Source organism: Chrysochloris asiatica, unplaced genomic scaffold (assembly GCF_000296735.1).
Source record: "Chrysochloris asiatica unplaced genomic scaffold, ChrAsi1.0 scaffold00159, whole genome shotgun sequence".
Taxonomy (NCBI): Eukaryota; Metazoa; Chordata; class Mammalia; order Afrosoricida; family Chrysochloridae; genus Chrysochloris; species Chrysochloris asiatica.
In genome coordinates, this window is record NW_006408677.1 from 4272330 (window position 1) to 4298909 (window position 26580).

Here is a 26580-nt window from a genome sequence, read left to right on the forward strand (position 1 = left end):
TTTTTTATGCTTTCTGATTGCTCCCAGGAAGATGTGTTCAGGATGTGGGCTTCCCTTTTCACTCTTCTTATTACTTAACTCAGAGCAACTTTCACAGGTGTTGTCTGTTTCCCTGGTATATGTCAGCTGGTATTGGTTCTTGCCTGGGTTTTGGTGTTTTATAGAGTGTGATTGTAGCTTGGCTATATGGCAGCAGTTGCTGACTCTTCTTATGTAATATAGGGAGACAAAGAGTCCTCCAAAGGCAGAAGGGGGGCTATATAACCGCAAAACAACACAAGTTGGGTAAAAAAAAAAAAAAATGAGAGAAAGAGGAGAAAAAAAGAAAAAAGAAAAAATTGCACCAACAAAAACAAGACTGAATACTGCAGTCTCTAATCACAGAAAAGGGAGAGGAGGGAGAGAAGAAAAAGAGGGAAAATTAAAATCTGTAGCTTAATATAAGTATGTCTTTAATGTCCTAAGTTCCTGCTTTCAAAGCTGCCTGATAGATTTTGCCTTTAAACTCTCTTTCCGTCCCTTTAGCCCCCTCCTATTTCCCGTGATAAAAAACAACAAAAAGGAAACAGATCAGCGCCTCCGCTTGGTCTGAGTCTTTGTGCGCATTTGTGTCAGAAGAACCCACCAGCGGTGAGGGTGGGGTGTGGCCACTCGGCTCAGGCTCTCTTTCTATTCACCAGAATGGAGGTAGGCAAACAGTGAGTGCGCCAATTACCAGATACCACAGATAAAAAGAAAATCAGAACAAAGCAAAACTGACAAAGTATATTGTCCACCTTTGTCCTAAGGTTCCCACGGAGTTTTTCTGTGGTGTTTCTGCGCCCCCTGTTTCGTCCCACCACTTGGTTTCGCCCAGGATGTCGGCTCAGGCCTCTGAGCCAGGCCCAGCAGATTCAAAAGTACACGATTTTTTACTTCAGCTCAACTCCACAAGCTATAAGCCTTCAAACTTTTAAAATATTCCTATCTCTGTGGTTCCGAGTTTTGGAGCTCTGCCCTTGCTCTGCTTTGCCTGGTATTCTGTGCTATCGCTGACAGCGACCTTCACTGCACCTCCACCCTAGCCGCCATCCTCTTTGCCTGGTTTTGTTACGAGGGCTATGCTCACTTCATAAAATGTATTCAGGCATTTTCCATCCTTTCCTATGTTCTGGAATAGCTTCAGTAGAATTTTTGTAGCTCTTCTCTGAATGTTTGGTAGAATTCATCAGTAAAGCCACCTGGTCCCATTTTTTTTGTTGTTGGGAGTTTTAAAATGACCTGATCAATTTCTTCTTTTGCTATGTTGTTGTTGTTAAGTGCTGTCGAGTCGATTCCCACCCATAGTGACCCTGTACAGGGTTTCCGAGGAGCAGCTGGTGAGCTTGAACCGCTGACCTTGCAGTTCAAACGGCTTTGCAGTCTGGCGCATTAACCCACATTGCCACACCAGGACTCCAGTAAATAGTAGTTGCTCTAGGTCTGTTCAAATTTTCTGTTTCTGTGCTATTTCTGTGTTAGTTTAGAGGGTGGTAGTGTTTTAATATGTGTCCATTTCTTGTAGATTTTCCAAATTTATTGGAATACAATTCTTCATAGTATTTCGTTATTATCCCTTTTACTCCCATTGGTTTTGTTTTGATGTCACCCTCATAATTTCTTATTTGTGTTATTTGCATCTTCTCCTTCCTTTTTTTTTTTGGTTAGATTTTCCTATGGTTTATAGATTTTATTCATTCTTTCAAAGAACCAATTTCTTGTCTTGTTGATTGTTTATATTGTTTTTTTTTGTTTTCTGTTTCATTTATTTGTACCCTAATCTTCATTCTGGTAGCGTAGTGGTTACGAATCGGGCTGCGAACCTTAAGGTCAGCGGTTCAAAACTACCAGCCGCTCCGCGGGAGAAAGATGAGGCTTTCTACTCCCGTAAAGATTTACACCCTCGGAAACCCTGTACAGGGTCGCTATGGGTCGGAATCGACTCGACGGCACTTAACAACAACAACAACAACAATCTTCATTATTATTATTATTTTCTGGTGTCAGTAGGCTTACTTTGCTGCTCTTTTTCTAATTGTTTGAGAAGTCGCGTTAATGTTAATGTATTGATTTTGGCTCTTTTTGGATGTGTGCTTTTATTGCTATAGATTGCCCTCTAAGCACTGAATTTGCTCTATCCAAAGGTTTTCATATGTTGTGTTTTCATTTTCATTTGATTCAAACAATTTTTAAATTTAATATAATTTTTGTTCTATTACCCACTAGTTTTAAAACCAGATGTTATTCAATTTCGATGTATTTGATTTTGTTTTTTCTTGATCTTCCTATTGCTGATTTCTAATTTTATAATATTGTGATCTGAAAAAAAGCTTTGCAGTATTTCAATGTTTTTAAACTTATTTGCTTTGTGGTTCAACATATGATCTATTCTGGACAATGTTCCATGTGTAGTGGAAAAGACTATGTATTATGCTGTTGTTGGGTTGAGTGCTCTATATAAGTCTATGAGGTCAAGTTGGTTGATTGTACTGTTTAGTTGTGCAGTATCTGTTTTTAGTTTCTTTCTAGTTGTTCTGTTCTTTATTGAAAGTGGTTTGTTAAAATCTACTAGTAGAGTTGTCTATTATTATCTCTAATTCTCTTCTAGTTTGATTCACATATTTTGAGTCTCTTTTATTGGGAACATAGATATTATGGTTATATCCTCTTGTTGAACTGATTTTTTAGTAATGATATAATACTGTTTTTGCCTTAGAGACTATTTTATTAGAAATTAATATTGCCACCCCTGCATATTCTTGATTGCCATTGGTTAGCTTGATATATATATTTCCATCCTTTGATTTTTAATCTATTTTTGCCTTTATGTTTCAAGTGTGTTTCTTTTGATGGCATATTGAAGGATCATATTTTCTTATCCATTCATTCTGCTACTCTGTTGCTTGATGGATGCATTTAATCAATTGTAATTATTGATAGGTATGAATTGATTGCTATCATTTTGTTGTGCTTTTATTTGTGGTGCTGCTGGTTTCTTTGTTCCATGAACTTTTCTGAAATGACTTAAATCTGTTTGCGGATTTTCTTTTCATTTTCATTCTGTTGTGTTACAACTCTGCAATTTATTAATTTCTTCCCAAGTTTAAAACAGTCTGTTTCATCTTGAAATCTACTTGGACTTCCTCTCCATTTGGAAGTTTTGCAACTACACTTTTCCTTCTCTTTGCTTTATGGTGGTGGTTATGTACCATGGAGTCAGTTCCAACTCACAGTGACCCCGTATACGGTTTCTGAAGCTGTAAATCTTTATGGGAACAGAAAGCCTCATCTTTCTCCCATGGAAGGACTGGTAGTTTTGAACTGCTGACCTTGAGATTAGCAGCCCAACTCGCAACCACTATGATACCAAGGCCCCTTCTCTTTGCTTTATAGTTGTCTTCATTATAATTGATATCTCTGGTTCCCTATTTTCAGTATTGTAGGTTTGCTTTACTTTGGACACTTTTTTTAACCCCCCCCCCCCAATTTTTCCCAAGATTCTTTTAGGATTCTTTCCTTGTCTTTGATTTTGAAGAGTTTGATTGTATGTCTTGAATGCTTAGCTTGTCTTCCTTCATGATGTTAGAAACGTTTTCTTCCAACAACTCTTTTGTGCTTTTCTTGGCCCCTTCTAGCTGGCACAGATCACCTGTCTACTTTTTTTGCCAGGTCTGCTCAGCTTCCTCTCTTAGTAAGCCCTCAATCTACTTATCTATCCCTTTATCTGAAGCTCAGGATTCCAGGACTATTATTTGCATCTGTTTCATTTGGTTTTCCATTTCTTGGATGTAGATGATCAATGTAGTGCTTCTGCCTAGTCCAACATCTTGCTGCCTCTCCTCCTTTGTACTTTTAATTTTTTTTTATATTTCTACATTGCATATGTAACTCTTTTAATAAATAACGTTACTATATTTAGGAGTCCTGGCATATCACTGCGAGTGAATGTGCTGGACTCTAAGACCGATTTGAACTGCAGGGCTGGTGGTTCAAGCTTACCAGCTGCTCCTTGGAAACACTATATAAGGTTGTTATGAGTCGGAACAGATGTGAAAGCACTTAACAACAATGTTTATTTAAAAGAACATTACGTGTCTACACCCATATATAATCAAATACTGACTGATTGTGACCCCTCTACTGAGATTAGATCTGGTTGAATTAAGTTTCTTGACAAGTTATGGAAAATGAATATTTGAGAAGATGGAAGCTGGTATATTAGGGTTCAAAAAACACATGCATACATCATCGTCAAACAAATGAAATATATTAAATTGCATGACACCAAGACTACAATTAAAACAGTCAGAAAAATCTTAAAATTGGAAGAAAAGACTATTACAAACCTGTTTTCTACTTTGAGCTCTTGCATTTCGTAATCTTCGAGCAGAATAAAAGATAAAATAGCCCACAGTTGCTGCCGTAATTATAAAAAAAGATACAGAAACGAAGAAAATTGAATAGTGATTCACCCAAGGGCCATGCTTTTTCCCTACTTCGATGACCATTGTGACTTGTATGCCTTTTTGAATAGACTGTAGAATTTTCGTGCCTTTCAGATTGCCAATCATGATTGCAACAATGTCTCCTGCACCTGTAAAAGTAAAGGAATTCCATTTCAGTTTGGTAAAGCCTCCTCAGAATAAAAATCCAACTGCAAAGATTTTTTTTAATGAATTCTAATGAGACAAAGGACGGATATGCATTCATTCAATTACCAATTACTGAGCACCTACTATGTATATTAGGGAGCCCTGGTAGTGTAGTGGATTATGTGTTGGGCTGCTAAATCACAAGGTCAGCATTTAGAATCTACCAGCCACTCTGTGGATAAAAATGAGACTTTCTGCTTCCATAAAGATTTACAGCCTCAGAAACCCTATATAGGGTTGCAATGAGTCATAACCGACTTGATGACACACAACCACTACCACTACTACTATGTTACAGTTGTTGGGATATAACAAGCATGAGATTTTGTTCCTGATGTTAAGGAATTCATAATCTAATAAGGAAGCAATGATATATGAAAAATACTAGTATCTCCTCCCTTGTTCAGGTTCAGAGTACTTAGTTTGGGGCCCCATTTGCATCTTATATGGTTTGCTTTAAAACAGTTAAATAGTATGCTGAATGGTAGAAATTCTGAAGAATCTGAGAATTGAAGAAATATAGAAACATTTAACTATATGTTTCCAAATTTAAAAAGTGGTAGACTATTATATGAGCTCACTACTAAAATGTATAAAGATTTACACATCAAGTTTAGTAATTTGAGACAAATAATATCTATAAACCCAAATGTAAAACCTGTACATGTAATGGGGCTTTTTCAAAATGTTCATGGGAAAATGAAATGAAAAGATAATGGAATTTTCTCATAAACTTTAATTAGTGCCCTCATATGTTCATAAAATGTCATTTTTCTATATCCTCAAATGCAGTGTCAAATTTGTCCAAGGTGCTCTAATGTTTCACATGGACCTGATCAGGTTAGCAATGAAGATAACAAGTAGAACTGACAGAGATTTTTGTTTCTATTCAATGTCAATTTAAAACAAGGCTGAAATTAGATGAAAGTTATTACTGAAGGTTCAATATTTATAATACCTTCCTCCCTACCTGCAATGATGTAAGTCTTGTTGAAAAGAATAAAGGACAAACATTTTCCCCAATGTTGTGAGAATGTCAGATTACTTGTGCCATTCCAATGCTATCAAGGTGTATATCCCTCTAGTGTATATGATCTAAAACCAATAATCTTAAGCAAAATAATACAGTTATTTGAATGCTATGAGACAGCCAACAAGAGAAACCTCCCACTATTATTAAGGTACTAATCGAGATTAATGATTAAACTTCAATCTGGAATAAACAGGAAACACACACAGGACTCTTAAAAGGACATTTAGACTAGAATTTTAAAACAAAAGGACAATATTAAAATAGTATTCATATTTTAATGGCCAAATTAAGAGTAAGTAACTTAAGTATCCATGCAAATAACAGACTCATTACCCAAGTAATCACTGAAATTTTAGGTCCCCTATGGTCAAAGTTTTCAAAAGATTAGGTCAAACTGAAATATCTCATGATACACTAGCTGAGATCCTCTACTTAGATGAAGTTAGTAATTTAAAAAGAGTGTTTATAGATCCTTAAACTTCCAAAAGATTATTTGTTACATATTATAGCCACTCAAACTCCTTTATAACTGTTGTTAAGTGCTGTTGAGTCAGTTCTGACTCAAAGCAACCCTGTATAGGATTTCTGAGGCTGTAAATCTTTATTAGAACAGAATGTTTCCTCTTTCTTCCATGGAATAGCTGGTAGATTCAAACTGCTGACCTTGTGGTTAGCAGCCCAACTCATAACCCACTGCACTACCAAAGCTCTTTTTTAAAAAAACTGTACTAGTCATTTAAGATCACTCTGTTAGAGGTTAATGACTTACTCTGCTCTAGTTTATATGGGGCAAATCTCAGAAGAAAGGGGCAATGAAGGAGTCTGGAATACAGATACCTTCTGTTTTATCTCTTTCCTTTATTAGTGTGACACAAATATCCCTTATGGGTCTAGAATTTTGGTTATATTGCAAGAGAGGGACTCAGTTTTCAAAAAATAATTGGGATTTTAAATATCTGGCTATGGCACTAAAAGAGCAGATATCATTTCAATTCCACTTTACCATTATTTGCCTTTTTTCTACAAGCCACCATTCAGCAATATTTCTGTTTATAAAGTTTTGATTAATCATATAACTTAGCATTCACCTTTGATATTATAAACCATAGTCTTTGAAAGCATAGATAATTTGAAAATCAGGCTATGGAATATATTAGAACTGTAAAGACCTCTTTATAAATCATAGATGTGTCCTCATATTAACATGTTTTACTAGTAAAATTAAGTTTTTATTCTTTTAGACGATACGAGGTGGGTGTCAGGGGTGGGTACTCAGGAACATACTGGGCATTGTGGTTAGATGGAAATTAATAAACAAGGATACTCAAGACAATCTACACATGAGGAATAATACTGTGGTTCAACTCCCCCAATCCATATTCAGACATGCTAAATATAGCCCAACTATAACACATCTATTGAATTAGCCTACTAATCATATAAAACATCTTGTTTCTGAGTATAATGATACATCTCTTCCTCTCTACACCCTTGCAACCATCTAAAAACGGTTCCCCCTTCAATACACCTATCAGAGTTAATGGCATCACAACACTTCTGGCCATGTGGGTTAGTAACCTCAGCATCATCTTTGAATCCTCACTGCTCATCTAATCAGTAACATAGATGTTACTTCCTTGGTGTCTTCCATCACCATGTCCTTCTTTCTTTTCCTGATACCTATTGCCATTAAGTTGATTCGAATTCATAATGACCCGACAGAACAGATCAGAATTGCCCCTTAGAGTTTCCCAGGCTGTAATCTTTACAGAAGAAACCCTGTTGCACAGTGGGTTAGGCACTGGGCTGCTAACCCAAGGTTGGAGGTTCAATCCCACCAGCCACACTGTGAGACAAAGATAAGGCTGTTTGCTTCTATGAAGATTTACAGTCTTAGGACCCTACGGAGCATTTCTACTCTATACTACAGGGTCACTATGAGTTGGAATGGACTAAGTGTGGTGTATATCTTTACAGAAACAGACTGCTATAGTTTTATCCTGCAGAGCAACTAGTTGGTGGATTCAAACCACTCACCTTTTAGTTATCAGCTCACACTTAATCACTGCACCACGGGGGCTTCTTGCTCCCATGGTATCTTATTGTTGTTGTTGTTAAGTGCCATCAAGTTGATTCCAACTCATAGCGACCCTGTATAGGATTTCCGAGGAGTGGAAGGTGGGTTTGAATCACAGACCTTGCAGTTAGCAGTACAGTCCCTTAGTTTTTGTTATTAAATACTGTTGAGTCAGTTCTGACTCATAGTGACCCAGTATAGGGTTTCTGAGGAGCAGCTGGTGAGTTTGAACTGCTGACCTCATGGTTCAAACTGATCCGATGGTCCAGTGCTTATCCTACAGCACCACACCAGGATTCCTCCCTTAGTATTGTTGTTAAGTGTCATCAAGTTGGTTCCAACTCTTAGTGACTCTGAATAGGGTTTCTGATGATCAGCTGGTGGGTTTGAACTGCTAACCTCGTGGTTCGCAGTCCAGTGCTACAGCACCACCACCACACCAGGAATCTTCCCTTGGTATGTTGTTGCTGTTGTTATGTGTCATCGAGTCGGTTCCGACCCATAGCGACCCTGTATAGGGTTTCTGAGGGTGTAAATCTTTACGGGAGTAGAAAGCCTCATCTTTCTCCCGCGGAGCAGCTGGTAGTTTCGTATAAGGCCTCATAATTTCCGTCCTAAACCATTTCAGTAGCTTTCTAACTGGTCTCTCTATATCCAATTTTCCCAATCCCTTTAAAGTTTCTAGAGTTTACATTCTTGGTGGTTTACTTTGTCATCAGTTGTCTGAATCATATCTCTTCCTTGCTCAGAAGTCTTTGATGTTGTTGGTAAGTGCTGCTGAGTTGGTTCTGACCCATAGCGACCCTGTATAGGGTTTCTGAGGAGTATCTGATGGCTTTGAACTACCGACATTGTGTTTAGCTTTAAAGACTACTTATTACTCGCTAATCAGTACTAGGAGCTCTGGTAGCATAGTGGTTACAAATTGGACTACTAACCCCACGGGCAGCAGTTCAAAACTATGAGCTGTTCCACAGGAGAAACATGAGGCTTTCTGCTCCTGTAAAGAGGGTCACTATAAGTCAGAACCGACTCCATAGCACATAACAACAACAACATTACTCACTAAAGTCTGACTTCTTAGCCTAGTATTCGAATTATTTTATGATCTGGCCCCAACTTACCTTTCCAGTTCCATATATCTCTACTACTTCCTAAAGGAGCTCTGGTAGTGTAGTGGTTACGAATTGGGCTGCAAACCTCAAGGTCAGCAGTTCGAAACTACCAGCTGTTCCATGGGAGAAAGATGAGGCTTTCTGCTCTGGAAAAGATTTACAGCCTCAGAAACCCAGTACAGGGTCTCTATGAGTTGGAACCGACTTCACGGCACATAACCACCACCACCACTTCCTGACTTGTGAACACTCAGATCTAGCCACATGAGACAGGCTATTATATTTACTTACTTGCATACCTCTTTCTGTTTATTCTGCTTCCTCAGGCAAAAATGCCCCACATCTGCTCTGACGTGCCTCACTCCCGATCTTCCTGTCTATGTATTATTGCTGTTGTTTTTAAGTGCTGTTGAGTCGGGTTCGACCCATAGCTACCCTGTATAGGGTTTCTGATGAGAGTCTGGTGAGCTTGAACTTCTGACCTTGTGATTCAAACTGACTTTACCATCCAGCGCACTAACCCACAGTGCCACACCATGACTCCATATGTATTAATCAAAACCAAAATCCCAACCCACTATTATTGAGTCAATTCTGACTCATAGTGACTCTATAGGGCAGAAGTAGACTGCTTTATAGGGTTTCTGAGGTTAGAAATCTGTGCAGGATCAAACTGTCTCATTTTTTTCCCCACAGGGCGGTTGGTGGTTTCAACTGCTGACCTTTCAGTTAACAGCTTAGTCCAGTGTGCCACAGGGCTCCCTATTACTTAAGTCTTGCTCAGATATTGTCTCCTATAAACAAAAGGGGAGTCCTGGTGTGGTGCTGCAGGTTAATGTGCTGGACTACAAAGTCAGTTTGAACCTCAAGGTTGGTGGTTCAAACCCACCAGCTATTCCTCAGAAACCCTATACAGGGTTGCTATGTGCCAGAACCAACTCAATGGCACTTAACAACAACAACAGCATAAACAAAGGGAGGGCAGTAGCTCTGTAAGATAAGCTCTGGACTGTTAACCACAAGGTTGGTGGTTTGAATCCACCAGCTTCTCTGAGGGGAAAAGATGAGGCTTTCTGTTCCTGCCAAGATTTACAGCCTTGGAAATCTTATACAGGGTCGTTATTAGTTGGAACTGACTCAACAGTACCTATTAACAACAGACTATACAGAAACCCAAACCCCATTGTTGATCCCAACTCTTAGTGTCCATGTAGAACAGAGAAGGACTGCTCCTTCATTCTTCGGAGACCAAATCTTTGCCAGAGCACATGGCCTTATCTTTCGCCCATGGCGCAGTTGGTGGATTTGAACTGCTGACCTTTAGGTTAGCAGTCAAACACTTAACTCACTGAACCGCAAGGGTGTCTTGCCTCCTATATAGTAGTGGTAGTGTTCCGTTAAGGAGCTCTGGTAGCGTAGTGGTTACGAATCGAGCTGTGAACCGCAAGGTCAGCAGTTCGAAACTACCAGCTGTTCTGCAGGAGAAAGATGAGGCTTTCTGCTCCCGTAAAGATTTACAGCCTTGGAAACCCTGTACAGGGTCGCTATGAGTCGGAACCAACTCCACAGCACACAACAACAACAACAAGTGTTCCGTTAGTTCCAGCTCATAGTGGTCCTGTATAGGATTTCCAAGGTTGTAAATTTTTACGGACGCAGAAAGTGTCATCTTTCTCCCATGGAGTGACTGATGGATTTGAACTGTTGACTTTGTGGTTAGCAGCCCAATGTACCAGGACTCCTTTGCCTCCTATATAGTTTCCCTAAATTCAAAGTGAGAATGTAAATGTTTCTTCTTTGTTCCTCTAACCCTTATTAATCCTTATTTAGCACTTCATTTGCTTTGCATTTCAACTGGTATTATTTATTCCTTTTCTAGATTACAAACATTTTATAATCAGACTGCTTCTTAATTAAATACAGTAATGCCTTCTTTTGTCTAGCATTGTCAGAGAATTAGGGGAATTTGGTGTTCCATATAAACTTTTTTGGAGGAAACAAAAGCATGCCACTTTACATGAATATGTACTTTTAGCAGTTTTGAATGATATATTTTTAATACTGACCTGCAGTCCTGGTGTGGCACTGTAGAATAAGTGCTGGACTCAACAACAAGTAACCTAAAAGTCAGCGGCTCAAACCCACCTCAGAAACCCTATACAGGGTCGCTATGAATTGGAACTGACCCAATGGCACCTAAAAACAGTATCATACGGCCTTAATTTCTTAACTAGGACACACAGATTTTGGTTTATTATTGACACTGAATCACCTTTAAAAGCCATTATTTAATATAGTTGTTGTTGTTAAGTGCCATCAAGTCAATTCTGACTCATAGCAACCCTGTACAGGGTTTCCATGGTGCAGTTGGTAAGTTTGAACCACTGACATTGTGGCTCAAACCAACTTTGTGGTCCAGTGCCTTATTCTACAGTGCCACACCAGGACTCTATTTACTATAGTAGCTAAGGTTATTTGTTTCTAAACTGCTGTGATTTGGAGGGGGGCGGAGAGTTTAGACACATACAGTCTGACTTATTTTTAGTTCTTACCTAACATATTGCTTTTAGCAGTTGTTGTTGTTAAGTGCCGTGGAGTCGGTTCCGACTCATAGCGACCCTGTACAGGGTTTCTGAGGCTGTAAATCTTCACGGGAGCAGAAAGCCTCATCTTTCTCCCACGGAACAGCTGGTAGTTTCGAACTGCCGACCTTGAGGTTTGCAGCCCGATTCGTAACCACTATGCTACCACAGCTCTAGTATCGTGCCCTTAATTGGATACTTTAAATCTACGGTTGTCTCTAAAAAGACAATCAAATGTGGGTTTAAAGAAAGATTAAAATAGGCTTCCAGAGAGACCATGATAGCTTTGAAGCAAGTACTTTTTGGCATTTATTTGTATTGCTCAAAGACATTTTTGTTTACTTTCTGAATCCTGGCTATGCTCTGGATAACTGAGATTGCTAGATAAGCGATTGGGTTTATCTACAAACCAGGCCCTATTGTAAGTGCTGGGGTGGCATAGTAGGATAAGCACTGAACTCCATGAGTTGGAACTGACTCGATGACACTTAACAACATTCTAACTGCATTAACCTATTTAATCTTCACACCAAACCTATGAAGTAGGTGCTTTTACTATCCCCATTAAAAAATGAGATTGACTAACTTGCCTAGGATAAAACAAGGTAGTAAGGTACCGAATTGATAACTCCGACTCATAGTGATTTTATAGGACAGAGTGGAACTGCCCTCATAGGCTTTCCAAAACTGTCAATCTTAATGGAAGCACATTGTCACAGCTTTCTCCCATGCAGCAGATGTTGGATTCAAACCATCAACCTTCTGATTAGCAGCCAAGCAACTTTAACCACCAGGGTTCCTTGGGGCTGGGAAGATTTGGTTAAAGTTAGCTGATAAACCAGCTCTAGCACATCATTGTTTTGAATTGTCAAAACTGAAGTACAAATACTGTATAATTCAAATTTTAACTTGAAAAAAATATACTTGCTTACTCATTTTACATATTAATACCTACTTTTAAAAACCAAAGTCCAGAAACAATTCCAGGTTGTTTGCTTCTCTACTTAGTACTGTGTTGAAAACCACAACTTAAGAAATGTACTCTGATACCCCAGAGAAAAAAAGACTTGTTTTTGTGGAACAGGAAACAAAATAAAACGAACAACTCCGTTTTCTGAATGGGATATATGTGTATGTGTTGTTAAAGCAGGACTTGTTGACCTTTTTTTTTTTTTCCCTTAAGCTTTTTGTTCTCCTTATAATATTAGACACCCAAAGGACAACTGCTAAGCTTCAGCTGATTCCAAACAACACAAATTGAAATTAGTGACCTTGTAAGTGATCTTTTATAAAATGAATGCAAAACATATTATGTGTATAAAATTATAAGCAATAAGTTGTTGATGTCTAGTTAGTTCCTACTTACAGTGAGCCTATGTAGGGTTTCCGAGAGTAGCTGGTGGGTTTGAAATGCCAACCTTATGATTATCAGTCCAGTGCTTATCCTAAAGTGTCATATCAGGTCATATGTAAAACTTATTCTTAACATTTTACCTCCATGATTTCTGATATGCTAGAGTATAAAAAACGAAGGGAACATTTAAGATATACACACAAAGGCTAGAAAATTTTCTCATCTTAAACAGAATTTGGAAAATGTGAGAAATAACTTTTTTTTTTCCCCCAAAGGGAAGATGAACATGTAATACTCTGCCTATTTGAGAAACGCAAAGCCTCTTTAGTGCTTATGAGAACTTATGTTCTTTGAAGGCCAGGGTACAGATCATCAAGGAAACAAGTTCAATTACAGATAACAAACCTATATCATTGTACCTATGTTATTGAATTTTGCTTATGAGTTGATTCTCTTACAGTAGCACATATTAAATAGAACATTTTAAAAAACCACCATTTTATTGTGGTTTGGGTAAGTACATTTGTTTCTCTCTAAGCAATATATACACACTTTGTTTCATGACATTAGTTTCAATCCTCTCAATCCAAAAGCACTCTTCCCACTTCCTCCCTGTTCTCATTCACCCATCTCTGTGGTCCCTTCCTGCCTTCTTTACTTTGCTTTTGGAAAAATGCTGCAATTTTGGTCTCCTTTGGTTGATTGTTCTGAGAAGCACGTTCCTCACTGGCGTTATTGTTCACTTTATAGGCCTGTCTATTGTTTGACTGAAAGATGATTCCCAAGGGTGGATTCAGTTCCAGGTTTGAAAGGTGCCATAGTTTCCGATGCTCTTTCAGTCTCTATCATACCAGTAAGTCTGGTCTTATTTATGTCTCTGAATTTTATTCTACATTTTTCCTATGCAGTCCAGGACATTCTATTGTAGAAACAGTTTTACCAGAGTCTGTAAAATCATTGCTAAATTCTCAAAATATTCTTGCAATTGTTATTTAGAACAATGGCAATGTACTTAGACTCTTGTGCAGGTTCTAGAGTTCCTTTTCAATCCCAAATTCACTATAAAAACTATCTCCTTTGGAAAGTGCCAGATTTAAGTAATCAAGTATGGCTTGCACAGTTCAGCTGATTAAAACAGTTCTAATGAGTTCAAGGCTATGGTTAATTAATAGCCTGTTTGTAGACCAGTTATACAGCAGACCCCTAACCTTATTCATTAAGTAGTTTTTGAGTGTCTACACACATGCTAAGGAGCCCTGGTAGCACTGGGCTGTTAACTGAAAGATCAGCAGGTGGAATCTATCAGCTGCTCCTCAGGAGAAAGATGAGGCTTTTTGCTCCGGTAAAGATTTACAGCCTCAGAAACCCTATACCAGGTCGCTATGAGTTGGAACTGACCCGGCAGCACATAACCACCACCACACACAAGCTAGGTACATTGAGGCTACAGAAAGGAATAAAATATTGTCTCTACCCTCTAAGCACATAACAACAGCACATAACAACATGGTGCATAACAACAACAACAACCCCTAAGCACTTGCAAATGTTAGTCATTCAACATTGTTGTTCAGTGCTGCCAAGTAAGCTCTGACTCATAACGGCTCTGTATAGGGTTTCTGAGGCTTTAAGTCTTTGTGGGGACAAAAAGCCTCATCATCTGCCCATGAAGCAGTTGGTGGGCTTGAATGACTGACCTTGTGGTTCGTAGTCCAATGCTTATCTTATGTAACCACCATGCTCCCCATTCATCACTTCTTGTTGTTAGTGAGTCTGTTCTGACTCATAGTGACCCTGTATAGGATTTCTAAGGATGGGCTGGTAAGCTTGAACCACCGACCTTTCAATTCAGAATGAGGTTGAGGTCAAGTGCTTATCCTATGGTGCCACACCAGGGCTCCTATTATCAATGTTTGGTTGTTTCTGTTGTTATTGTTAACTGCCATGATGTCGGTTCCAACTCACAGCGACCCTGTATAGGGTTTGAACCTCTGACCTTGTGGCTCAAAGCGACCTTGTAGTCCAGGGCATTATCCTGCAGGACCACACCAGGACTCCTATCAATGGTTGTTGTTGTTGTTAGGTGCCATTGAGTCAGTACCGACTCATAGCGACCCTATGCACAACAGAACGAAACACTTCCGGGTCCTGGGCCAACCTCACAATTATAAACAAAACTTTTTTCCCCCAATTTTCATTCTAGACTAACCCAGTAAGGTTAGTAAAATACAGTCCTATATAAAAAAGTAAACTTATTTTTCTTCAATGCCAAATAATTTATAAAATAACAGATTATACCTGCTTTGATATTTGACACTTGATAGTGCTCTTTATTTTAAATTTAATAACTATACAGCTTAAAATTTGAGTAAGGGAAGAAGCACATTATAGAAAAAAGCAATACTGAAGTGGTAATTAAAATATTGGGTTGCAGCTTATGCCTGACAGAGATAGGCCTTACTAGATTTCTAAGGTTCTATAAACAAGTCTGACAATGGAATATGACTTATACTTCTTTTTTCTATCTTTATGAAATCTCCAATTCAGCTGTTAATTTCACATTGTTTTTCTAAAACATGTAGTATCCCTTCCAAGGAAAAGAAAAGTAAAAGATATTTATCTTCTAAGAGTGTCTGATGAGAAAAATTTACCATTAATTGGATAAACATCCACTTTGGCTTACACTCCAATCATAAGACATCTTTCATTTTAGGATTTGAGCTAAACCTGCACTTTGTTTCAAAGGTAATTGTGAGCCCATTTACATCCTTTTATTCCTTGGACTATTATGCAAAATAATTAAGAGAAAATATAATATGTACATATTAAATACTTATCTGACATATGGGAGTGTGGTGGCTCCATGCAGTAAGCACTGGACCATGAACCACAGGTCTGTGGTTCAAGCCCACCACCTGCTCTGAAGGGGAAAGCTGTGGCTTTCTGATCCTGCAAAGATGTAAAGCCTCGGGAACCCTATACAGGGTCACTGTGAGTCAGAACTGACTTGACAGCACTTAACAACAATCTGAGTTATAGACATAAACCACGGCTTTATTCATGAATATTAATGCTTTATATCTGATTAATACATTCTCAAAGTTGAATAGCAGAAAAAGCTATCATTTTAAAAAATCCAGTTTATTAGTAACACTTTATATTTGAAAATTTACATATTTATTTTATTTTTGCTTATAACTGTATGTAATTTAATCCCTCAGCTGCCTGTGAAAGATATTTTATCTTTATTTTACAATGGAAAAATGATAAAGAATACCGCCTTTGTACCCTAATGCTTAAACACATGTTTCTGGGTCCAGTGTAACTTCAACAATACTTATCTTGATACCACAAAGGTAGGAACATCACTCAATTCTTTAAGGAATCCTTGAACTTCCTAAAGGTCATTAATAATAAACAATATGGCTCCTGTTTTCTACATTTTCAATCTGCTGTCTATCTGGTACTGCAGGATAATGCATTGGACCTCAAAGTCAGTTTCACCTTCAAGGTTGGCTGTTCAAACCCATCAGATAGTCCTCAGAAACTCTATACTGGGTTGCTATGAGTTGGTTCTGACTTGATGGCACTTAACAACGACAACAGCATTTAAAGTATTTAAGGAGCCCTCATAGCATAGGGGGTTATGAATTGGGTTGCTAATGGAAAGGTCAGCAGTTTGAATCTACCAGCTGCTCGATGGAAGAAAGATGAGGCTTTCAGTTCCTATAATGATTTAGAGTCTCAGAAACCCTATTCAGGGTCGCTATGAGTTGGAACCGACTCAATGGCACACAGCCATCACCACTACCATCTAAAGTATTTTAGAAGGGACAGGTTAGGAATAGGTAAGAATTAATCAGAAAGAAAGCACAGCCTCCAATTTCAAATATTCAACAATGAATAGAGGCTTTGGTATGCACCTATCTTGAAAACAAATGTAATGAAATAGACTATGTTGTTGTTGTTTAGTGCTGTTGAGTAGGTTCTGACTCCTAGTGACCCTGTATAGGGTTTCTAAGGAGTGGCTGGTGGGTTTGAACTGTCGACCTTTTGGCCGGGAGTCCAATCAGTGCTTATCCTACAGCGCCATACCAGGACTCCAATGAAATAAGCTATAGCAACTTTTAATGTTATTGAATGCCATTCAATCACAACATTAAGAAAAATAAAGTGTCTTAGTGTGGCACTATAGGATAAGGACTGGGCTGCAAGGTCAGTTTGCACTGCAAGTTCGGTGGTTCAAACCCACCAAATGTTCCTTGGAAATCCTATACAGGGTAGTTATGAGTCAGAATCTATTAGATGACACTTAACAACAACAATCCTCAATTCGGTGGAGTCCTGGTGTGGTGCTGTAGCATAAGCACTGAACCAAATGGTTGGTTTGAACTGCAAGGCTGGCAGTTCAAACTCACCAGCCACTCCTTGGAAGCCCTTACAGGGTCACTGTGAGTCGGGACTGACTTAACAGCACATCCTCAATACTGGTGTGGTGCTGTAGGATAAGCAGTGGACTACTAACCCAAAGGTTGGTAGTTCAAACCCAGAAGCCACTCTGTAAGAGAAAGACGAGGCTTGTTGCTCCCATAAAGATTTGTTGTTGTTGTTGTTAAGTGCCACTGAGTTGATTTGGACTCATTGCGACACTGTACAAGGTCTCCAAGGAGCAATTGGTGGTTTTGAACTGCCAAGTCTGTGTTTTCCAGTCCTGTGCTTTTCTAACAGCACCTCATTAGGAGTCCTGTAAAGATTTACAGCTTTGGAAACCCTATACAGGGTCAGTATGAGTAAGAACCAAATCAACAACACTTAATGATAACATCCTCATGACTGTGGGAACATTTGTAGTTCAGTGGTAGATTTCTTGCCTTTCATGGGGGAGACCCAAGTTTAATTCCAGGCCAATGCACCTCATGTGTAGTTATCACCTGTCTGTCAGTGCTGATTTGCACAATGATATGATGCTGAACAAGATTCAGCAGAGCTTCCAGACTAAGACTGATAAGGAAGAAATTCTTAGAGATCTGCTTGTGTAATGAGAACCCATGAATCACAATGATTCAGCATGTAGCCATTCTAAGGGTTGGGGCGGGACTGGGCATCATTTAGCTGAGTTGTACATTAGGTCACCATGAGTCAGGAGTCAGCTCAATAGCTGCTAACAACATCCTTACTATTACGGGACAAAATCTTTCTAGCCATTATTCACACTAAATAGAAAGTTGATCTAGGATCTTGCTGCTGACCAACTCTTTTAGTTCCCACCCCCCCCCCAAAGCTAATAATACTATGGTTTTATTTTAATTCTAATTATTTTGTTGTGACTGCAAACCCATTGAAGAAATAGATATATGTCAAGTGCCAACTATGTAGTAAGCACTGTTACTTCTGGACCTTGTTTTTCAAATTTAATATGAACATATCTCAAAATGTAAAATTTAACACATTTTACAAGTTGGGAAATACTAAGCATATGATGGAGGACTGGTGTGGTACTGTGGGTTAATGCGTTGGACTGCAAGGTTGATTTGAACTGTAAGGGTTGGTAGTTTAAGCTCATCAGTGGCTCCTCAGAAACCCTATACAGGGTAGCTATGGGTCAGAACTGACTCGGTGACACTTAAAAACAACAACCATATGACGACACACTCACAACATTTTGGCATTCAAACACAAAACACAAATAGGTAAGAAAAGCAGTTATAGTATCCTTTTAAACAAAGAATGCCAAAGCCAGTTATAAGTGGCATTTTTTTTAATCAGTGAAAAAAGTATCTAAAATTTTCAGCCATGGCTTCTTTTACTTCAAAGTCCTATTTTATGACTACTTTTCTTTGTTTCATGCCAACTATAGATGAAACAAATGTATGTTTCTTAGACTGGTTGCTTCATATTTACTCTATTTTTTTCTTTAGGGATTTTTAAAAATTTTATGTTAAGTTTTTATTGTGAATTGATTGATGGTTTACATTGGAGAACATCAGTTTTACACTCATCATTTCATTGCAATGATTACAATCTCCTCTGTGAATTATCATTCAACAGTATTTGCTTCTATTCCCTCTGTTTTTTTGGATGTACACAGAAACATTCAGGAATATATAATCATTTAAACAACCAAAGGACACATTCTACAAACCTGCCTCCTGGCCGCAAGCACTCAGCTTTTCTCTTTCTATGAGTCTAGAGTACTCAGCTGTTCTATCTCTTCATGCCAACAAATCTGCCTCGATCTCTGGTGTCACTGCTTCTCTGGATAGGGTCCCACATTCCATTCATGCTCTTCTCTCTGGATGGTCCCAGAGTCCTCTGTTCCTGGACTGTAAGATGAACTCTTCCCCCCTTGTTGTTACAGAACTTTTACGTTTACTGTTGTAACAGTCACAATTAGTCATGATAACATTCACAACATTCATAAGATTCATAAGAATCTTATCCCCATCTCTTTTCACCAGACATGTCTAGACAAGATGAGAACTATTCAGTGGGGATTCTACCTTCCCCAGCACACTCTGAAACTAAACTCCCTCTTGAAAACTTATAAGCCAGTCCCTTTGTGCCTTTATAACCTCACCCCAATTTTAGGTAGCCATTGTCTAAGTTGCCCATCCCTATCAACCCTGTATATGGAGGTGATAGGATTGAGACGATGTGAAGATTCCTTCCCTTTCAGTTGGTATTTTGAGCTACTAAATCCATAATTATAGGTCAAGTTCCTCAAATTGTACAACTTGTTTCATTTGTTGTTGTTGTTGTTGTTATGTGCCGTGGAGTCGGTTCCAATTCATAGCGACCCTGTACAGGGTTTCCAAGGCTGTAAATCTTTACGGGAGCAGAAAGCCTCATATTTCTCCTGCGGAACAGCTGGTAGTTTCTAACTGCTGACCTTGCAGTTTGCAGCCTGAATCGTAACCATTATGCTACCAGAGATTTTTTTTTTTATTCTTCCTCTAGTCGAATTCTGATCATTAAGGCATCAAAGCTTGGTCAATTGGGTATTATCTACAAATTTAGGTGTTCTTGTGCATTTCCCCTCAAAGCACCCTATAAAATCTATTTGGTCAAGGGCCAATATCAGCTCCTATATACCAGATAGATAGCCAACTCTTGCTAAAATTACTCTGTGTTGAATAGTAAGAGAAGTGAAAAGGGAAACCCATCTCTGGATCACATCTACCTGGAGGCAATCAAAGAGTTTAATAATATACAAACATACATTCATTTAATTATTGAAAAAAATTCTAATTATTGAAAATACTCAAGAAGCAACAGAAGATCTCAGTTCATGTCGAGAAATAAGACAGAGTAGCTTAAACAAATGAGCTGGAAGTAGACCTAGACTACCCATTGGAAGGAGGCTTTGGAACTGGCTGATAAGGAATTCAGGAGAATGATATTGAGGTACATCCAAATGCTCCACAGAGGGATTGAGAAAAATAAGGAAGAAGTCAGGAAAGTGCTACAGGAAAAATCAACTAAGATAGAAATAGCATTGGAAATAATTCAAAACCTGCAAAAAAGAGGTCCAAACAATTAATAATGACATATCAGAAATGGACAATACTTTGAAAAGGCAAAGGAGTAGAACTGAAGAGAGTGGATCCAGAATTAGTGAGCCAGAAGACAAATCTCCCAATACTGCTAAGATGGAAGAACAAGCAGAGAAAAAGAATAAAAAAATCTGAAGAAAGTCTAAGATTCATGTGGAACAATATGAAGAGGATAACCTGAGGGTTACTGGAGTTCCAGAATAAGAAGGATCACAGAAGACCATAGAGGAGATAGTTGAAGAGCTTCTGGAAGAAAATTTTCCTAACATCTTGCAAGATGGGAATATAAGCTTTAAAGAAGCTCAAAGAACCCCAGGAAGGATAGACCCCAAAAGAAAATCACCAAGACATATCAGAATCAACTTCTCTAAAAGCAAAGACAAGGAGAGAATTCTGAAAGCAGCTAGGGAAAAGAGAAGTGTTACTTACAAAGGCAAGCAAATAAGACTATTCTCTGATCTTTCAGAAGAAAGCATGTAGGCAAGACGGCAATTGGGAGACATGTATAAAACCTTGTAAGAAAAAACAAAAACAAAACTGCCAACCAAAAATCATCTACCCAGGAAAGCTGTCAATCAAATACGGTGACATAATAGAAACATTCCAGGATAAACAGGAGTTAAGGGACTTTGTCAATGTCAACTCAACATTTCAAAACATCCTAAAGGGAGTTATTTGGACTGAGAACCAACAAGGACAACAACCAGAGATTGACATATGTGGCAGTCGACAGATGGAAGAGTCCAGAACAGAACAAACTATAAGAACAAATTCAGAGGATCTGGGAGGTCAATGTATGATCAGAAAAATTACAATGAGAAAGAAGGTAAAAATATAGGAACAGAGATCCAGGTGATGAGGATGTCAAGTAGACTGCAGGAAAAAAATGGAGGAAATAGATAATAGAATATAAGGTAACCTCAAAGAAAATTAGTACTTTACTACATAGCAAGAATATGGAAATCCAAGAAGAACATGGAAAGAGCACAAAAAACATGAACTCAACACAGGAAGGCATGAAGAACAAAGAAACCAACAGCACCACAAAAAACGAACATAATGACATCAATTAATTCATACCTATGATAATTACAATGAATTTCAATGGAAGAAATACACCAGTTAAAAGACAGAGAGTGGCATAATGGATAAAATACAAGATCCTTCAATATGCTGTCTGCAAGGGACACACCTTACACACAAAGACAAAAACAGTTTAAAAGTTAAAGGATAAAAAATACATATACCATGAGCAGGAGTGTCAATAGCAATCTCTGATAAAATAAATTTTAAGGCAAAAATGAGTGTAATAGATAAAGATGGACATTATCTCATGATTAAAGGGTCAATTGAACAAGATGACATAACCATAAAATATATCTATACTCCCAAATGAAAGAGCTTCCAAATACATAATGCAAACCCTAATAGAATTGAAGAAAGAAATAGACAAATCTACAATAAGAATGGGAGATTTTAATACACCACTTTCGAAAAAGGATAGAACAACCAGAAAGAAACTTGACAAAGACACAGAGGAACTAAACAATACAATCAACCAACTTGACCTCACAGATGTTTACAGAGCATTCAAACCAACAATGGCACAATATACATTTTTTTCCAGTGCACATGGAACATTCTCCAGCACAGACCATGTGTAAGGCCACAAAACAAGCCTCCATAAATTTACAAACATCAAAATACTACAAATCATCTTCTCAGCTCACAGTGCTATGAATTGGAAATCAACAATAGGAAGACCAAGGAAATAAAGTAAAATATATGGAAAATGAATAACTTGCTTAAAGGCTACCGGGTAGTAGAAAAAATAAAGTGTGAACCCACAAAATTCCTAGAATCAAGTGAGAATGAAAACACAACATACCAAAATCTTTGGGACACTGCAAAAGTGGTGCTGAGAGGACATTTTATTGCAATAAATGCACACATCCAAAAAGAAGAAAGAACAAAAACCAACACATAAACACAACATCTCCAACAATTACAAACAGTGCAGCAAAGTAAGCATACAGTCCACCAGAAGAAAAGAAATAATAAAGATTAGAGTGGAAATAAACGAGATAGAAAACAGGCAATCTATAGAAAGAATCAACAGGACTAGAAGTTGGCTGTTCGAAAGGATTAATAAAATTGACAAAGCATTGGCAAACCTAACAAAAGAAAATAGGGAGAAGACAAAAACAACAAGCATAACATGGATGATGTCACAACAGAACCAATGGAAATAAAAATAATAACAGACTATAATGAAGAGTTGTACTCTTAACAAATTTGAAAATCTAGAAGAGATGGAAACATTTTTAGAAAAGCACAACCTACGTAAACTTACACAGAGTGAAGTAGAAAACTTGAACAGACCTATAACAAAGGAAGAAAATGATCAAGTCACCAAAAACCCTACCAAAAAAAAGTCCAGATCCAGTTGGCTTCACTGGTGAGTTTTACCAAACATTCAGGGAAGAACTGTCACCAATTCCAATCAAATTATTCCAGACTATAGAAAGGGATAGAAAACGCCCTAATATATTTTATGAAGCAGGCTTATATAACCCTCATACCAAAACCAGGGAAGGACATCACTAAGAAAGAAAATTATAGACCAATATTCCTCATGAACATAGATGCAAAAATTCTCAACAAAATCCTAGCCAACAGAATTCAACAACACACCAAACAAACAACATATCATGACTAAGGGGATTTATATCAGGGATGCAAGGATGGTTACATATTAGAAAAACAATAAATGTAATCCACCATATAAATAATAAAAAGGAAAAGAACAACACGATCATATCAATTGATGCAGAAAAGGCATTTGACAAGCTCCAACATCCATTCCGATAAAAACACTCAACAAAGTAGGAACTGAAGGGAAATTTCTCAACAAAATTAAGAGAATATATACAAAACCAACAGCCAGCATCACTCTCAATGGAAAGAAATGGAAAGCTTTCCCTTTGCGAACAAGAACCAGACAAAGATGCCCTTTATCACCACTCCTATTCAATATTGTGCTGGAAGTCTTAGCCACAGCTATAAGACTTTTTAGGCATGATAGGGAAATTACAGTCATCCAAATTGGCAAACAAGAAGTAAAACTCTCTCTATTTGCAGATGATATGATCCTATACACAGAAACCCCAAAGACTCAGCAAAAAACTACTAGAACTCATTGGAAAATTCAGCAAAGTGGCAGGGTACAAGATCAACATACAAAAATCAGTTGGATTCTTCTATACTAATAATGACAGCACTGAAAAGGACATTAGGAAAGCAATACCATTTACAACGGCCACCAAAGGATGAACTATTTAGGAATGAATCTAACCAGAGACACACAAGACTTATACAAAGAAAACTATAAGAACACAAAAGACACTTACAAAAATGGAAGAATAAATATACCATATTCCTGGATAGGAAGACTTAACATTGTGAAAATGTCAGTAAAACCCAGAGCAATCTACAGATATAATGCAATCCCAATCCAGATGACAACAACATTCTTTAGAGAGCTGGAAAAAACAATCACAAACTTTTTATGGAAAGGAAAGCATCCCTGGATAAGCAAAGTACTGCTTAAGAAGAAGAACAAAGTTGAAGCCCTCTCACTCCCTGATTTCAAAATTTACTACATGGCTACAGTGGTCAAAACAGTCTGGTACTGGTACCATTAAAGATACATTGATCAATGGAACAGAATCGAGAATCCAGAAATTAACCAATCCACATACAGCCAACTGATCTTTGACAAAGGGTCAAAGTACATTGAATGGGGAGGAGATAGGCTCTTCAACAGATGGTGTTGGCAGAACTGGAAATCGATAAGCAAAAGATTGAAACAAGACCTTTATCTCACACCATATACAAAAATCAACTCAACATTGATTAAAGGCCTAAATGGGAATCCCAGAATTATAAAGGCCATCAATGAAAAAAATAAGAACAAATTTAAGTGCTCTAATACAGGACACACATAGACTATCAAACACTGTGAAAATTGCACAAACAAAAGAAGACAAAATAGATGATTGGGACAGTCTAAAGATTAGAAAATTATGCGCGTCAAAAGATTTCACCAAAAGAGTGAAAAGGGAGCCCGCAGAATGGGAAAAAATCTTTTGCAATGACCATATCAGACAAGGTACTTTTCTCTAAAATCTATAGGAAAGTATAACACCTCTGTAAGAAAAAGACAAATAATCCAATTAAAAAATGGACACAGGACATGAACAGACACTTCACCAAGGAAGACACTCGGGCAGCAACAAATATATGAAGAAATGCTCAGGATCATTAGCCATTAGAGAGATGCAAATCAAAACAGCAATGGGATATCATCTCACACCAGCAATAACAGTGAAGTTAAAAATAAGTACCGTGTTGTTGGTTCTGACTCATAGTGACCCTGCACTATGAGATTTACAGGATTTCCAAGGCTGTAAATCTTTACGGGAGCAGAACGTCTCATCCTTATCCAGCAGAACCGCTGGTAGTTTCGAACTGTTGACCTTGCAGTTGGCAGCCCAACTCGTAACCATTACATACCAAAGAGGGCAATAAATGTTGGTAAGAATGTGAAGAGACTGGGACTCTCCTACATTGCTGGTGGAAATGTAAAATGGTCCAACAACTCTGGAAAACAGTATGGCACTTCCTCTAAAAGTTGGAATTGGAAATACCTTATGATCCAGCAATTCCTCCACTTGGTATATATCCACAAGAAGTAAGAGCCATAACATGATTAGATATATGTGCACACCAATGTTCATAGCAGCACTATTCATAATAGCAAAAAGATAGAGAAAGCCTAAGTGCCCATCAATGGAAAAATGGATAAACAAACTTTGGTACATACATGCAATGGAATATTAGGCTACTTTGAAGAATAACAAAGAAGCTGCAAGTCACTGCATAACATGGATGAGCCTTGATTATGCTGAGTGAAATTAGTCACAAAAGGACAAATATTGCATAAGATCATTATTATAAAAGCTTAAGAAAAGATACCTATACTGAAAGTAAAAAATAAAATTCTTTGTTACCAGGGTTGGGAGGGAGGGAATGGTAGAACATAGGTTAGGGAATAGACACATCATTGTTCAAATGTTGGGGAGGGCAATATGTAAGGGGAGGTAAATACACAAGAAGGGGGAGGATAATGGAAGAACAAGGTAGATACGGGAACACTTAGATAGGTTTACATGGGCTAAATGTGTCAGAGGTAAATAGTGATATATGCTCAACCTTAGAACAACAGAGCTCTGTGATACAGGGATTAAAACAAAATTTGAATGGGTAAAAGAGGTGAAATAATGTTAAGATTAAGATTAATAATGTTAATGTTAAGACTCTCATGAATATTGGTTTCCCTTGCCTACTATTGTAAAATAGACACTTGAGTGGGATAGAAAGGAAAATCAGAAAACATGATTACAAAAAGCTTGTAAGCCTGTCTTCAACCTATAACTAATTAGAATATCTAAAAGGGGTTCTAGAACTTGCCCAGTGAAATAGGCTTCCTGTGGAGCCTTTGTAGTGTATAGTACCTTTGGTTGACTCCTGAGCCCCATTCAGAACCTTCTGAGGTGGGACATTCCCACTTGAAATGTCATGCAAACCAGTCAGGAGTGGCTAGAGAAATAGAAGATACTTCTGGAAAGAAAGACAGCAGGAAAAAACAAAAACGAAACCAGCAGGGTATTTGGCTAATCCAAGAACAAGCAAGCTGTTCACTGGAAAGCCATTAAGGTAAACAATCAAGTCCCTTTAGGACAACCCTCCCTACATGATGGACACTAAAAGGGGATACATGAGCAGGCATGGAAGCTCACTGGAGACCGTGTTAGTCTACCTGTGAGTGGAAGTTGAGAAATTCAGTAATGAAGATATGAGCTGAGTTCAACCACGTTCCATGGACTCCTGTCGACCTTGAGATGAGAGAAAGAATAATAGGAAGGGCTGGTTCGTTCGAAGTTTGGGGAGACTTGGGAACTCCTGAGCCCATGGACATTGAACTAGCAGCTGAGGGTGAAGCATCTAGCTGATATGAAGTAGGGGGAAACATACAACACTGTCCAAACTTGCAGATATTAGCCATTTGACCTAGCCTTTTTTTTTTTTTTAAGTTTTTATTGTGAACTGAATGATAGTTTACATGGGAGAACAT

At 38.0% G+C, this 26580-nt stretch overlaps 1 protein-coding gene across 2 annotated transcripts in view; it reads right to left on the reverse strand.

Moving 5' to 3' along the window:
• The window catches only part of RNF128 (ring finger protein 128, E3 ubiquitin protein ligase), a 202658-nt gene that overhangs the window by 47664 nt on the left and 128414 nt on the right, over positions 1 to 26580 (reverse strand). For both annotated transcript variants that reach the window (XM_006871054.1, XM_006871053.1), the window contains exon 2: positions 4365 to 4612. In XM_006871054.1, coding sequence (XP_006871116.1) covers positions 4365 to 4612 — 248 coding nt within the window. The remainder of the gene's footprint in view (positions 1 to 4364; positions 4613 to 26580) is intronic.